Raw genomic sequence first — 17,335 nt, forward strand, 5'->3', positions numbered from 1 at the left:
CCTGCGGTACCCCACTAGTCACTGCCTGCCATTCCGAAAAGTACCCATTTACTCCTACTCTTTGCTTCCTGTCTGACAACCAGTTCTCAATCCACGTCAGCACACTACCCCCAATCCCATGTGCTTTAACTTTGCACATTAATCTCCTGTGTGGGATCTTGTCGAAAGCCTTCTGAAAGTCCAAATATACCACATCAACTGGTACTCCTTTGTCCACTTTATTGGAAACATCCTCAAAAAATTCCAGAAGATTTGTCAAGCATGATCTCCCTTTCACAAATCCATGCTGACTTGGACCTATCATGTCACCATTTTCCAAATGCGCTGCTATGACATCCTTAATAATTGATTCCATCATTTTACCCACTACTGAGGTCAGGCTGACCGGTCTATAATTCCCTGCTTTCTCTCCCTCCTTTTTTAAAAAGTGGGGTTACATTGGCTACCCTCCACTCGATAGGAACTGATCCAGAGTCAATGGAATGTTGGAAAATGACTGTCAATGCATCCGCTATTTCCAAGGCCACCTCCTTAAGTACTCTGGGATGCAGTCCATCAGGCCCTGGGGATTTATCGGCCTTAAATCCCATCAATTTCCCCAACACAATTTCCCGACTAATAAAGATTTCCCTCAGTTCCTCCTCCTTAATAGACCCTCTGACCACTTTTATATCCGGAAGGTTGTTTGTGTCCTCCTTAGTGAATACTGAACCAAAGTACTTGTTCAATTGGTCTGCCATTTCTTTGTTCCCCGTTATGACTTCCCCTGATTCTGACTGCAGGGGACCTACGTTTGTCTTTACTAACCTTTTTCTCTTTACATACCTATAGAAACTTTTGCAATCCGCCTTAATGTTCCCTGCAAGCTTCTTCTCGTACTCCATTTTCCCTGCCCTAATCAAACCCTTTGTCCTCCTCTGCTGAGTTCTAAATTTCTCCCAGTCCCCAGGTTCGCTGCTATTTCTGGCCAATTTGTATGCCATTTCCTTGGCTTTAATACTATCCCTGATTTCCCTAGATAGCCACGGTTGAGCCACCTTCCCTTTTTTATTTTTACGCCAGACAGGAATGTACAATTGTTGTAATTCATCCATGCGGTCTCTAAATGTCTGCCATTGCCCATCCACAGTCAACCCCTTAAGTATCATTAGCCAATCTATCTTAGCCAATTCATGCCTCATACCTTCAAAGTTACCCTTCTTTAAGTTCTGGACCATGGTCTCTGAATTAACTGTTTCATTCTCCATCCTAATGCAGAATTCCACCATATTATGGTCACTCTTCCCCAAGGGGCCTCGCACAATGAGATTGCTAATTAATCCTCTCTCATTACACAACACCCAGTCTAAGATGGCCTCCCCCCTAGTTGGTTCCTCGACATATTGGTCTAGAAAACCATCCCTTATGCATTCCAGGAAATCCTCCTTCACCGTATTGCTTCCAGTTTGGCTAGCCCAATCTATGTGCATATTAAAGTCACCCATTATAACTGCTGCACCTTTATTGCATGCACTCCTAATTTCCTGTTTGATGCCCTCCCCAACATCACTACTACTGTTTGGAGGTCTGTACACAACTCCCACTAACGATTTTTGCCCTTTAGTGTTCTGCAGCTCTACCCATATAGATTCCACATCATCCAAGCTAATGTCTTTCCTAACTATTGCATTAATCTCCTCTTTAACCAGCAATGCTACCCCACCTCCTTTTCCTTTTATTCTATCTTTCCTGAATGTTGAATACCCCTGGATGTTGAGTTCCCAGCCCTGATCATCCTGGAGCCACGTCTCCGTAATCCCAATCACATCATATTTGTTAACATCTATTTGCACAGTTAATTCATCCACCTTATTGCGGATACTCCTTGCATTAAGACACAAAGCCTTCAGGCTTGCTTTTTTAACACCCTTTGTCCTTCTAGAATTTTGCTGTACAAAGGCCCTTTTTGTTCTTTGCCCATCGTGTTTGCGCCGGCCGACAAAGAGCCGCACGGCCCTTGGTCAGCAGCCCTAAAGGTTACATATAAACCTAGGAACAATGACGGAAAGGCAAAGAGCACCCAGCCCAACCAGTCCGCCTCACACAACTGCGACACCCCTTATACTGAAACCTTCCACACTCCACCCCAACCAGAGCCATGTGATCTCCTGGGAGAGGCAAAAACCAGATAAAAACCCAGGCCAATTTAGGGAGAAAAAATCTGGGAAATTTCCTCTCCGACCCATCCAGGCGATCGAAACTAGTCCAGGAGATCACTCTGGCCGTATTTGATTCCCTGCATTACCTACCATTATATCTGCGCCGTCCAACAAAAGGTCGTCCTGACTAATCCCAATTACCAGCTCTAGGTCTGTAACCCTGCAGGTTAAGTGCCCATCCAACCATCTCTTAAAAGTGGTGAGGGTTTCTACATCCATCACTCTTCCAGGCAGCGAGTTCCAGATCCCCACAACCCTCTGCGTAAGGAAGCCCCCCCTCAAATTCCCTCTAAACCTTCCACCAACCACTTTAAAACTATGCCCCCTCATAATAGACCCCTCCACCAATGGAAATCGGCCCTTACAATCCACTATGTCCAGTCCCCTCAATATTTTGTACATCTCCATGAGGTCTCCTCTCAACCTCCTCTGTTCCAATGAGAACAAACCCAGCCTATCCAATCTGTCCTCATAACTAAGATTCTCCATTCCCAGCAGCATCCTAGTAAATCTCCTCTGCACCCTCTCTAGTGCAATCATGTCCTTCCTGTAATACAGCGACCAGAACTGCACGCAGTAGTCCAGCTGTGGCCTAACCAATGTATTATACAATTTAAGCATAACCTCCCTGCTCTTATAGTCTATGCCTCGGCCAATAAAGGCAAGCATTCCGTATTCCTTCTTAACCACCTTATCCACCTGGCCTGCTATTTTCAGGGATCTGTGGACAAGCACTCCATGGTCCCTTTGTTCATCTACACTATTAAATGTGTATACCCTTTCCTTATTAGCCCTCCCAAAGTGCATCACTTCACACTTCTCTGAATTAAATTCCATTTGCCACTGCTCTGCCAACCTGACCAGTAGATTGATATCTTGCTGCAGCCCATGACTTTCCTCTTCATTATCAACCACACAGCCAATTTTAGTGTCATCTGCAAACTTCTTAATCATACTCCCTATATTCAAATCTAAATCGTTGATATATACCACAAAAAGCAAGGGCACCAGTACTGAGCCCTGCGGAACCCCACTGGAAACATCCTTCCAATCACAAAAACATCCATCAATCATTACCCTTTGCTTCCTACCTCCAAGCCAATTTTGGATCCAACTTTGCCCTGTGTTCCATGGGCTTTAACCTTCATGACCAGTCTACCATGTGGCACCTTATCAAAAGCCTTGCTAAAGTCCATATATACTACATCGTACGCACTACCCTCATCGACCCTCTTGGTTACCGCCTCAAAAGATTCAATCAGGTTAGTCAAACATAATCTTCCCTTAACAAATCCTGACTGTCCCTAATTAATCCTTGACTTTCCAAATATGGATTTATCCTGTTTTTCAGGATTTCTTCCAATAATATTCCCACCACTGTAATTACTCGGCCTATCCCTTTCTCCCTTCTTAAACAAGGGTACTACATTAGCAGTCTTCCAATCCTCCGGCACCATGCCCAGATCCAAAGAGGACTGGAAAATGATGGTCAAGGCCTCTGCTATTTACTCTTTTACTTCGCTCAACAGCCTGGGATGCATTTCATCCAGGCCTGGGGACTTATCTACTTTCAAAGCTGCTAAATGCCTTAATACTTCCTCTCTCACTGTATTTATTTCATCCAGAATATCACATTCCTCCTTGATAGCAGTATCCCAGGGTATTAAAAGAGATGGCGGAAGTTAAAGCAGATGCATTCGTTATAATCTACCAAAATTCTCTGGACTCTGGGGAGGTACCAGCGGATTGGAAAGCAGCTAATGTAACGCCTCTGTTTAAAAAAGGGGGCAGACAAAAGGCAGGTAACTATAGACCGGTTAGTTTAGCATCTGTAGTGGGGAAAATGCTTGAAACTATCATTAAGGAAGAAATAGCGGGACATCTAGATAGGAATAGTGCAATCAAGCAGGCGCAGCATGGATTCATGAAGGGGAAATCATGTTTAACTAATTTACTGGAATTCTTTGAGGATCTAACGAGCATGGTGGATAGAGGTGTACCGATGGATATGGTGTATTTAGATTTTCAAAAGGCATTCGATAAGGTGCCACACAAAAGGTTACTGCAGAAGATAAATGTACGCGGAGTCAGAGGAAATGTATTAGCATGGATAGAGAATTGGCTGGCTAACAGAAAGCAGAGAGTCGGGATAAATGGGTCCTTTTCGGGTTGGAAATCGGTGGTTAGTGGTGTGCCACAGGGATCGGTGCTGGGACCACAACTGTTTACAATATACATAGATGACCTGGAAGAGGGGACAGAGTGTAGTGCAACAAAATTTGCAGATGACACAAAGATTAGTGGGAAAGCGGGTTGTGTAGAGGACACAGAGAGGCTGCAAAGAGATTTAGATAGGTTAAGCGAATGGGCTAAGGTTTGGCTAAGGTAATGTCGGAAAGTGTGAGGTCATCTACGTTGGGGAAAAAAACAGTAAAAGGGAATATTATTTGAATGGGCAGAAATTACAACATGCTGTGGTGCAGAGGGACCTGGGGGTCCTTGTGCATGAATCCCAAAAAGTTAGTTTGCAGGTGCAGCAGGTAATCAGGAAGGCGAATGGAATGTTGGCCTTCATTGCGAGAGGGATGGAGTACAAAAGCAGGGAGGTCCTTCTGCAACTGTATAGGGTATTGGTGAGGCCGCATCTGGAGTACTGCGTGCAGTTTTGGTCACCTTACTTAAGGAAGGATATACTAGCTTTGGAGGGGGTACAGAGACGATTCACTCGGCTGATTCCAGAAATGAGGGGGTTACCTTATGATGATAGATTGAGTAGACTGGGTCTTTACTCGTTGGAGTTCAGAAGGATGAGGGGTGATCTTATAGAAACATTTAAAATAATGAAAGGGATAGACAAGATAGAGGCAGAGAGGTTGTTTCCACTGGTCGGGGAGATTAGAACTAGGGGGCACAGCCTCAAAATACGGGGGAGCCAATTTAAAACCGAGTTGAGAAGGAATTTCTTCTCCCAGAGGGTTGGGAATCTGTGGAATTCTCTGCCCAAGGAAGCAGTTGAGGCTAGCTCATTGAATGTATTCAAGTCACAGATAGATACATTTTTAACCAATAAGCAAATTAAGGGTTATGGGGAGCGGGCGGGTAAGTGGAGCTGAATCCACGGCCAGATCAGCCATGATCTTGTTGAATGGCGGAGCAGGCTCGAGGGGCTAGATGGCCTACTCCTGTTCCTAATTCTTATGTTCTTATGTTATCTGCATTGCCCCTTTCCTTTGTGAAAATAGATGCAAAGTATTCATTAAGAGCCCTACCAACATTTTCTGCCTCCACACAAAGATTACCCTCATGGTCTCTAATAGGCCCTACCCTTTCTTTAGTTACCCTCTTACTCTTAATATATTTTTAGAACATCTTAGGGTTTTCCTTAATTACCGATTTACCCACAAGTAGCTGTTTCCAGTCCACTATGGCCAAATCACTCCTCAACTTAGCAAAGTTAACTTTTCCCCAATTCGGGACTTTAATTCAGTAGGTTTGATCAAGCATTACCTTCCACTTTTGAAATCCAGGTTGACTAGTCACTAGTATATTTTCAGTTTCTAAATATTTTTCTATTATATCTTTAAGTAAAGATTCCATTATCATTCCTACCACTGATACTAACCTAATTGGTCTATAGTTCCCTGGACTTGTTCTATGTCCTTTTTAAATATAGGAATCACATTAGCTGTCTGCCAGTTCTCTGGCAGAGTTCCCTTTTCTAATGAATTTTTTACATAAATGTAACAGTGCTTCTACTATCTCTTCCCTTTAATGTGCACGGATGTAATCCATCCGGACCAAGGGTTATGACCTCTCTATATTTGATTGGTTTATCAATTATTATCCTCTTTCTATCTTAAATATATCTAATTTTTAAAAATCTCTTCTAATGTCATGTTAGTCGTCTTGGTAAATGCTGGGTCAAAGTGACTATTCTATATTTCTGCCATTTTCTGTCGTTACCTGTGAATTTATTGCGTGTTTTCCTTAGTGGCACTATCCTTACGCTGATTGGTCTTTTGATGTTTATGTGCCTGTAGAATAATTTACTATTTATTTTTATATTCCTTAATAATTTAACTTCATAGTTCCTCTTTGCCTTCTTAATTGTTTTTTTTACTTCTTTGCTAACTTCTCGCATTCCCTTTTGTCATTCTTTCCTTTATTATCTATGTACTTTGTGAAATGGCTTTTTCTTTATTTTTAATTTTACCCATATCTACTTATTCATCCATGGTCTTTCATTATTGCCTAGTTCTTGTTTTTTAGCGAATATATTTCTCCTGAGTTCTTTTTAAATATTTCCCAACATTGTTCTTTCTTCATCTGATTTTTTTTTCCAATTTATCTTCCCTAGTTCGAATCTAATTTTCTCAAAATTAGCTTTTTTTCAAATCTATAACTTTGGTCTTTCTCACTTACATCTTTCTCAGTCTTTATCTTAGGTCTTATTCATTGGTTGGTGTATTGTTGTCCTGTGAATTTCAGTGGTACCTGCCACTCCAGTAAGGTGTTGGTGTGTCTACTGCTGCATTTATCCATTAACCTGTTGGTGCCTCACTCCATTCATTTATTTGTTGATGTACAAACTGTATTACTTACTGCCTGCCCACTTTTCCATTTAATTTATTGGTTCTTGCTGCTGTACTAATTTATTAATTAATTAGGACACACAGCTGTTTGAGTTTATTAATTACATGTTGCTTACTCTATAAATTTATTAAATCATTGGTCCCTCCTGCTCCTGTAATGCATTAATTCACTGCTCCAAGAACAGAAGGACATAAGAAATAGGAGCAAGAGTAGGCCATTTGACCCCTCGAGCCTGCTCCGCCATTCAATAAGATCATGGCTGATCTGATTATGGACTCAGCTCCACTTCCCCGCCCGCTCCCCATAACCCTTTTATTCCCTTATTGCTCAAAAATCTGTCTATCTCCACCTTAAATATATTCAATGACCCAGCCTCCACAGCTCTCTGGGGCAGAGAATTCCACAGATTTACAACCCTCTGAGAGAAGAAATTCCTCCTCATCTCAGTTTTAAGTGGGCGGCCCCTTAATCTGAGACTATGTCCCCTAGTTTTAGTTTCCCTTATGAGTGGAAATATCCTCTCTGCATCCATCTTGTCGAGCCCTCTCATTATCTTATATGTTTCAATAAGATCACCTCTCATTCTTCTGAACTCCAATGTGTATAGGCCCAACCTACTCAACCTATCTTCATAAGTCAACCCTCTCATCTCTGGAATCAACCTAGTGAACCTTCTCTGAACAGCCTCCAACGCAAGTACATCCTTCCTTAAATATAGAGACCAAAACTGTACACAGTACTTATACCCCGTACAGTTGTAGCTGGACTTCTCTGCTTTTATACTCTACCCTCTTGCAGTAAAGGCCAACATTCTATTTGCCTTCCTGATTACTTGCTGTACCTGCATACTAACTTTTTGTGTTTCATGCACAAGGAACCCCATGTCGCTCTGTACTGCAGCACTTTGCAATTTTTCTCCATTTAAATTATAATTTGCTTTTCTATTTTTTCTGCCAAAGTGGATAACCTCACATTTTCCCACATTATACTGCATCTACCAAATTTTTACTAACTCACTTAGCCTGTCTATATCCCTTTGTAAATTTCTGTCCTCCTCACAATGTGCTTTCCCACCCATCTTTTTATCATCAGCAAACTTGGCTACATTACACTCGGTCCCTTCATCCAAGTCATTAATATAGATTGTAAATAGTTGAGGCCCCAGCACCGATCCCTGCGGCACCCCACTAGTTACTGTTTGCCAACCGGAAAATGACCCATTTATCCCGACTCTCTGTTCTCTGTTCGTTAGCCAATCCTCTGTCCATGCTAATATATTACCCCCAACCTCGTGAGCTTTTATTTTGTGCAGTAACCTTTTATGAGGTACCTTATCGATAGCCTTCTGGAAACCCAAATATGCCATATCCAATGGTTCCCCCTTATCCACCCTGCTCGTTACATCCTCAAAGAACTCCAGCAAATTTGTCAAACGTGATTTCCCGTTCATAAAACCATGCTGACTCTGCTTGATTGAATTATGCTTTTCCAAATCTCCCGCAACTGCTTCATTAATAATGGACTCCAGCATTTTCTCAACGACAGATGTTAGGCTAACTGGTCTATAGTTTCCTGCTTTTTGTCTGCCTCCTTTTTAAATAGGGGCGTTACATTTGCGGTTTTCCAATCCGCTGGGACCGTTCCAGAATCCAGGAAATTTTGGTAGATTACAACCAATGCATCCAGTCAATCAGTCAGTCATAGGCAATCCCTCGAAATCGAGGAAGACTTGCTTCCACCCTAAAAGTGAGTTCTCAGGTGACTGTACAGTCCAATACGGGAATTACAGTCTCTGTCACAGGTGGGACAGACAGTGGTTGAAGGAAAGGGTGGGTGGGGAGTCTGGTTTGCCGCATGCTCCTTCCGCTGCCTGCGCTTGATTTCCGCATGCTCTCGGCGACGAGACTCGAGGTGCTCAGCGCCCTCCCGGATGCACTTCCTCCACTTAGGGCGGTCTTTGGCCAGGGACTCCCAGGTGTCGGTGGGGATGTTGCACTTTATCAGGGAGGCTTTGAAGGTGTCCTTGAAACATTTCCTCTGCCCACCTTTGGCTCGCTTGCCGTGTAGGAGTTCCGAGTAGAGCGTTTGCTTTGGGAGTTTTGTGTCGGGCATGCGGACAATGTGGCCTGCCCAACGGAGCTGGTCAAGTGTGGTCAGTGCTTCGATGCTGGGGATGTTGGCCTGATCGAGAACACTGACGTTGGTGCGTCTATCCTCCCAGGGGATTTGCAGGATCTTGTGAAGACATCGTTGGTGGTATTTCTCCAGCGATTTGACGCGTCTGCTGTATATGGTCCACGTCTCTGAGCCATACAGGAGGACGGTTATCACTACAGCCCTGTAGACCAATGCATCCACTATCTCTGCAGCCTAGGATGTAAGCCATCAGGTCCAGGAGACTTGTCCGCCTTTAGTCCCATTATTTTACAGAGTACAATTCTTTAGTGATAGTGATTGTATTAAGTTCTTCTTCTCTATAGCCCCTTGATTATCCATCTTAGGATGTTTTTAGTGTCTTCTACCGTTTAGACCGATACAAAATATTTGTTCAACGTCTCTGCCATTTCTCCGTTCTCCATTATTAATTCCCCAGTCTCATCCTCTAGGGGACCAACATTTACTTTAGCCACTTTTTTCCTTTTTATGTACCTGTAGAAACTCTTACTGTCTGTTTTTATATTTCATGCTAGTTTACTTTCATAATCTATCTTCCCTCTCTATCATTTTTTTAGTCGTTCTTTGCTGGCTTTTAAAAGTTTCCCAATCCTCTGGCCTCCCACTGGTCTTGGCCTGTAACACATTAATTCACTGGTCCCTACTGCTCCAGCAACTCATAAATTCACTGGTGCGTCCTGCTCCAGTAACGTAACAACTCACTAGTGCCTACTGCTCCAGTAACGTAATAATTCACTGGTGCCTACTGCTCAAGTAACATAATGGCCTGAAAATTCGTTCGGAGGCTTCCCGTGGGCGGATGCCTCCGAACAAAATGTTTTTAATGAAAATATCTGGTGGTCCCGGAGGAACGTAGACTTGCGCTCCGAGGTCTAGCTGCGCAGTCCAGTGTACGGCCCCATGTCTTCAGGAGCTTGGGCTTGGACCACCAATCACAATGTAGTATAATGGGAGCTCCGAGCTCCCATTGTTCAATGAGAATACCCCTAAAATCAAATAAAACACCTACATAAATTTTAAAAAACACTTCACTTTTGAAAAATTAATAGAAATTGCATTAAATTAAATGTTTTAGAAATGTTATTTTAGTGAATTAAAAAAAATGTTTTAATAATGTTCAAAATAAACTTAACTGCATAGAAAGGGTTTTTAAATATAAAAATAACTAAACATTTATTTTTTATGTTTTAAAACTCTTATTGGTAAAAGTTGGCTATATGCCTGCTTTTACCAGCGTAAGAGTTTGAGGACATTCGTTGGGCAAGAGCCTCCGCCCGCGAGTGTCCTTCTCTGGGAATGCGTGCTGTGAAGTCCTTACTCTACAGTATGAAACCACACGAGGCACATTCTGGGGACATAGTCACAGGGCTCCAAAGACCTTTCTTTTTATACCTGTGTGATCAGGTAAGGAGTATCTCCCACAATTTCACCCCTTGTGGTTAAGGTGTGCATCTAGGTTGAGTGTATACAGTAATACAGTGGTGTTACATTGTGGTTACATACATGACATCATCACCCCCCCCCCACCCCCCCACCAAAGTCTTATTGGGATCATAGGTTTAGTCTTTCAGGTGGTCTATGCTATCTCGTGGAGCGCCGCAGTTGGGGCTCTGGTTGTTGGACACTAACGTGAGTGTCTGTCACCTGTGGTGATTCTGGCCTGTCCGGGCTGACCGCAGGGACTGTGCATTCTTCTGATTGCTCTTATTGCTCGTTCCCTGGCGGTGTTGTGAGTTCCATCTCATGGTCTTCTTCAGGTTCCTCCGTGTCGATGCTGAACCTTTTTTTTACTTGGTCCAGATGCTTACGGCATATCTGACCATTGTTGAGTTTTACCACGATGACCCTATTCCCCTCTTTGTCAATTACAGTGCCCTCAAGCCATTTGGGCCCCATGGCGTGATTGAGGACAAATACAGGATCATTTATTTCTATACATCTCCCCCTCGAATTACGGTCATGGTACTCGTTTTGTGTCTTGCGCTTGCCCTCAACTATGTCGGTCAGGACAGGGTGAATGAGGGACAACCGAGTTTTGAGTGTCCGTTTCATTAGTAGCTCTGCGGGCGGGACCCCCGTGAGCGAGTGCGGTCGGGATCTATAGGCCAGCAGGAGACGCGATAGGTGGCATTGTAGGGAGGGTCCTTGAATTCTGAGCATACCTTGCTTAATGATTTGGATCGCACGTTCCGTCTGGCCATTGGAGGCCGGCTTGAACGGCGCAGTCCTGACGTGATTGATGCCATTGCCCGACATAAACTCTCGGAATTCGTAGCTTGTGAAACATGGGCCATTATCATTAACCAGGATGTCCGGCAAGCCATGGGTTGCAAAGATCGCACGTAGGCTTTCCACGGTGGTGGATGACGTGCATGAATTCAGAATGATGCACTCGATCCATTTCGAGTACGCATCTACCACAATAAGGAGCATCTTACCCATGAACGGGCCCGCATAGTCAACATGAATGCGTGACCATGGCCTGGTGGGCGGGGCCTCCTTGGGGGCATTACTCAGCTGGGCACACGTCGGGCACACGTCGTGCACCTGCGAACACAGTGTTCCAGGTCTGAATCAATTCCAGGCCACCAAACGTGTGACTGGGCAATGGCCTTCATCAGCACAATGCCTGGGTGCTCGCTGTGGAGTTCCCTGATGAATGCCTCCCTGCCCTTCTGGGGCATAACTACCCGGCTGCCCCATAGTAGGCAGTCGGCTTGGATGGAGAGCTCATCCATCCGTCTGTGCAACGGTCTGACCTCAGGGCATGCTCCGTGTGCGGGCGTCCAATCCCCAGTCAGAACACATTTCTTAATCAGGGATAGGAGGGGATCTCTGTTTGTCCAGATTTTGATCTGGCGGGCTGTGATAGAGGAGCCTGCGCTGTCAAAGGCATCGACAGCCATGACCATCTCGGCGCTTTGCTCCGCTGCCCCCTCAGTGGTGGCCAGTGGAAGCCTGCTGAGCACGTAGGCGCAATTTTCAGTGCCGGGCCGTAGTCATAAGCAGCCAGCATGAGAGCCCATCGCTGTATGCGAGCTGATGCTTTGGCATTGACAGCCTTGCTGTCTGACAACAGGGATGTTAATGGCTTGTGGTCAGTCTCTAATTCAAACTTCCTACCAAAGAGGCACTGATGCATTTTTTTTACATCACAGACAGATGCAAGTGCTTCCTTCTCGACCATTCCATATCCCCGTTCTGCTTGAGAGAGCGACCTGGTGGCATAAGCCACAGGTTGTAGTTCACCCTCAGCATTGCCCTGCTGCAACACGCACCCAACCCCATAGGACGATGCATCACATGTCAGAACCAATTTTTTACAGGGGTCGTACAGGGTCAACAACTTGTTTGAACAAAGTAGGTTTCGTGCCCGATCAAAAGCCCGTTCCTGACAGTCCCCCCAATCGCAACCCTTAAGCAGGAGCACGTGTAGCGGCTCCAACAACGTGCTTAAGTTCAGCAGAAAGTTCCCGAAATAGTTCAACCGTCCCAGGAATGAACGCAACTCCGATGTGTTGCAGGGCCTGGGTGCTCGTCGAATCGCCTCTGTTTTGGATTCGGTGGGCCGAATCCCATCTGCAGCAACCCTCCTGCCCAGAAACTCACCCTCAGGAGCTAAGAACACACATTTAGACTTCTTGAGTCGCAGGCCTATCCGGTCCAGTCGGCGTAGCACCTCCTCCAAGTTGTGGAGGTGTTCCTCGGTGTCTCGACCCGTGATGAGGATGTCGTCTGGAATACGATCTTTCCAGGAATGGATTTAAGCAGGTTTTCCATGTTTCATTGAAAAATCGCGGACGCTGATCGAATGCCAAATGGGCACCTGTTATAAACGAACAGTCCCTTATGCGTGGTGATGGTGGTCAGTAGTTTAGATTCGTCGGCCAGTTCCTGGGTCATATAGGCTGAAGTGAGGTCCAACTTGGTGAACAGCTTGCCGCCTGCCAGCGTGGGGAAGAGATCCTCCGCTCTCGGGAGCAGGTATTGATCTTGTAGGGACACCGATTGATAGTGGCCTTGTCGTCGCCACAGATCCTGACAGAGCCATCCGCTTTTAGGATGGGAACGATGGGGCTCGCCCAGTCGCTGAATTTAACAGGCGAGATGATGCCCTCTCTCAACAGCCGGTCCAATTCGCTCTCGATCTTTTCCCGCATCACATGCGGCACCGCTCTGGCTTTGTGGTGCACTGGCCTGGTGTCCGGGGTGATGTGTATCATTACTTTGGTGCCTTTGAAAGTACCGACACCAGGTTGGAATAGTGAATCAAATTGTTGAAGGACTTGTGAGCACGAACTTCGCTCCACAGATCACATTGCATGAACATCCCCCCATTTCTAGTTCATCTCAGCTAACCAGCTCCTCCCCAACAGTACGGGACCATTACCCGGGACAATCCAGAGCGGCAGCCGATTCACTAACCCATTGTGTGTGACAGCCAACATTGCACTGCCTAGCACCGGAATGATTTCTTTAGTGTAAGTCCATAATTGTGTCTCAGTACGTGCTAATTTGGGTCTACTGACTTTAAGTGGCCATAGCTTCTCAAATTGCTAAACGCCCATGAGTGACTGGCTGGCCCCAGTGTCCAGCTCCATGTGTACACGGAAACCGTTTAATAAAACCCTCATCATTGGTGGCGTTTTGGTGTGTGAACTTTGAATATTCGCCACATGGACCCGCTGAACCTCGGCGTCCATCAATTTTCCCCAAAAGTCATCCTGCCTCAAAAAACCCTCTCTGGTCCATCCGCCTCATATATTAGTCTGGTTGCAGACTTCCTGCACATTCGAGCTAAGTGGCCACTGAGATTGCAGTTCCTGCAGACAAACTGTTGAAATCTGCAAGATCTAGCTGAGTGTTTTCCCCTACACCTCCAGCATGAGTTAAAGTTTCCATTGTTGGGAACAAAGGGACTATGGCCAGGTATTCCGCGCTGACTGTCCCTTTGACTGCTCTATTGGTGGGTGTCAATGGCCCCATCCCGGGCCGCATTGTCCACTGTGATGGCGTGAATGTCCGTTCAGCCTGCATTATCTCTGTTGAAGTCCTACTCTGGGGTCTATTGCTGCCTGGGGAGTGTCGGACTGCCCTGCCTGCCTGCGGGGCTCTGAGTCATATTGATGATATTGACTCCCTGATCCATCGCCGCGTTAGAGGCAGAATTGCGCGCGTATATTATTTTCGTCTCTTCCTCCCCCGCCATGAAAGTTTGAGCTATCAACGCCGCCGCTTCCAAGGTCAAATCCTTGGTCTCAATTAATTTGCGGAAAATTCCCGCATGACCGATGCCCTCGATAAAGAAGTCCCTTAGCATCTCCCCCTGCAGGCGTCTGTGAACTTACAGAGGCTGGCCAAACGCCGGAGGTCCGCTACGAAGTCCGGTATGCTCTGTCCTTCACGATGTCGGTGGGTGTACAATCTGTGTCGGGCCATATGTATGCTACTCGCCAGTTTGAGGTGCTCCCTGATCAAATTGCTAAATTCTTCAAAGGTTTTGTCCGCTGGCTTTTCGGGTGCTAGTAAGTCCTTCATGAGCGCGTAAGTCTTTGGTCAGCAGCTGATCAAAAGATGAGCCCTTCGCTTGTCGGCCGCTGCATCCCCCAGCCATTCTTTCGTAACCAAGCTTTGCTGAAGCCTCTCGACAAAATCGTCCAAGTCTTCCCCAACACAGTACCGTTCCTCTGTGCTACCGGTGGCCATTCTCGTGGGTCGTGAATTCCTGTTGCTCGTCACCAATGTAAAGTCCTTACTCTACAATATGAAACCACACGAGGCACATTCTGGGGACAAGGTCACTCTGTGACCTTAACTCTTTATTCACAGGACTCCAAAGACGATGACCCTGTGTGGGACCTCCCTTTTTATACCTGTGTGATCAGGTCAGGAGTGTCTCCCACAAGTTCACCCTTTGTGGTCAAGATGTGCATCTAGGTTGAGTGTATACAGTAATACAGTGGTGTTACATTGTGGTTACATACATGACACGTGCGATGTCATTTTGACAGATCGCAAAAGCCGGTTTTCGGTGCATGTGCATCGCGTGCTGAGAACCGGCATTTGCGAAGCCTCTTTGGGTGTATAGTGCACATCGTACACATCCGGAGAGGCCGCAATTTTCGGGCCATTAATTCACTGGTTCATACTGCTCCAGTAACGTATTGATTCACTGGTGCCTACTTAAGGTTTGTATTTCTTTACTCCCTGTGGTGTGTGTGTGGCTGTGTGTCTATACTTAATGTATTAAAACTTAAATATTTTCAGTTAAATGCTGCCCATTATACTTGCTGATCTGCTGAGGGCTGCTTCACTCTGACAATTACTTTATTCTTTTGAACTTCTTTTGTCATTTCCTATCGGTGCTGGCAGGGTCTACCATATCCCTATTCTCTCTGCTGCCCAATTAATCTATGCTCTTCCTGTTAGATAAATAACCCCACAAACCAAACCATGAAACAATGCACACACTCACGCACAGACCAAACCATGAAACAACACACACACACACACCAACCACGAAACAACACACACACACACAGACCAAACCCCCCACCTCACACACACACCAACCACGAAACAACACACACACACACACACACAGACCAAACCCCCCCTCACACACACACCAACCACGAAACAACACACACACACACACACACACACAGACCAAACCCCCCCCCCCCCACACACACACCAAACACGAAACAACACACACACACACCAACCACGAAACAACACACACACACACACACACACACAGACCAAACCCCCCCCCCCCACACACACACCAAACACGAAACAACACACACACACACACACACCAAACCACGAAACAACACACACACCAAACCACGAAACAAAACACACACACACACACACACACACCAAACCACGAAACAACACACACACACACACACACCAAACCACAAAACAAAACACACACACGCACACACACACCAAACCACGAAACAACACACACACACACACACACACACACCAAACCACAAAACAAAACACACACACACACACACACCAAACCACGAAACAACACACACACACACACACACACCCCAAACCACAAAACAACACACACACACACACACACACACACACACCAAACCCACGAAACAACACAGAGACCGACTGGAATAACCAAATTGTTTGGCACCCCTTTTCTGAATTCACATCGAAACACGGTTGAACAGTAACAAGCCGCTGTTTGTCTTCTTGCATAGGTTAATTGATGTAGCTCGAAAACTAGACAAGGCTGAGCGGGAGCCCCTATCGAGGTGTGCCTATTTTTTAAAGAAGTTGCATCACCCTGGATATGCCGCAGAGACATACATGAAAATGGGCGACCTAGAGGCTCAGGTCCTACTGCATGTGGAGACCAGGCACTGGGAGGAGGTGAGGAAGTTTGCCAGCAGCTGATGCTGAGAAACAATAACATGAATAGGCACAAAATAGTTTCCCAACGCAGGTATGTGTGTTTGTAGCATAGATATATACAGATGGTATGATTCCTCTGATCATTACTGGACCACAGGATAATTAGATATCATCATCAGTCCCTCGGAAACGAGGAAGACTTGCTTCCACTCTTAAAATGAGTCCTTCGGTGACTGAACAGTCCAATACAAGAACCATAGTCCCTGTCACAGCTGGGACAGACAGTCGTTGAGGGAAGGGGAGGGTGGGACTGGTTTGCCGCAGGATAATAAGCATGCTTACTGTGCAGCAAGCTCACCACTGACTGGTTGTGTACTGTAGTGAAAAGTGATGATATTAATGATAAAATAATGGGGATCCTGTAGTCTTAAGAAAATACAAAAGATGTGACAGGAGTCTGGGCAGTCTTAACCCAGTTCTTCGAAGTTCGGGGCCAACAAACAAAATTGCCCATAAGTAGTTGTTCTGAATCAGATAGCATAAGGTTAGATGGTGCAAGGATTGAAAATACCATACAAGAACAATAGGGAGGCCTCTCCTGAGGTTGCGGTTAAGGAACCTTGGGTGAAGAATTACTCTGGTCACTAGGTGTAGTGACATTGTAAATGGGTTTCAGGAAGATTTACTCTGTTCAGTATTTGTAAGCATGTTTAAAAAGTAAAAGATCACAGGAAACCTTCATGAGCAGACTTACAATGTTGCTCCATCAGTGCTTCCCATATTGTTGGACTGAATTCTTCACCTCTGTCGGCATTGCTGTTTTACAATTGCTTCGGAACTCAGTACGTTAGGTGATGAATGGTGTCAGTTTATCTTACATAGAAACATAGAAAATAGGTGCAGGAGTAGGCCATTTGGCCCTTCGAGCCTGCACCACCATTCAATCATTCACCTCAGTACCCCTTTCCTGCTTTCTC

The 17,335-nt window shown here is 45.4% G+C and overlaps 1 protein-coding gene across 2 annotated transcripts in view; it reads left to right on the forward strand.

The window, feature by feature from the left end:
* ift122 (intraflagellar transport 122 homolog (Chlamydomonas)) overlaps positions 1-17,335 on the forward strand; it is a 186,278-nt gene that overhangs the window by 96,829 nt on the left and 72,114 nt on the right. For both annotated transcript variants that reach the window (XM_070895828.1, XM_070895829.1), the window contains one exon: positions 16,205-16,376. In XM_070895828.1, coding sequence (XP_070751929.1) covers positions 16,205-16,376 — 172 coding nt within the window. The remainder of the gene's footprint in view (positions 1-16,204; positions 16,377-17,335) is intronic.

Source organism: Pristiophorus japonicus, chromosome 12, assembly GCF_044704955.1.
Source record: "Pristiophorus japonicus isolate sPriJap1 chromosome 12, sPriJap1.hap1, whole genome shotgun sequence".
NCBI classification, from domain to species: Eukaryota; Metazoa; Chordata; class Chondrichthyes; family Pristiophoridae; genus Pristiophorus; species Pristiophorus japonicus.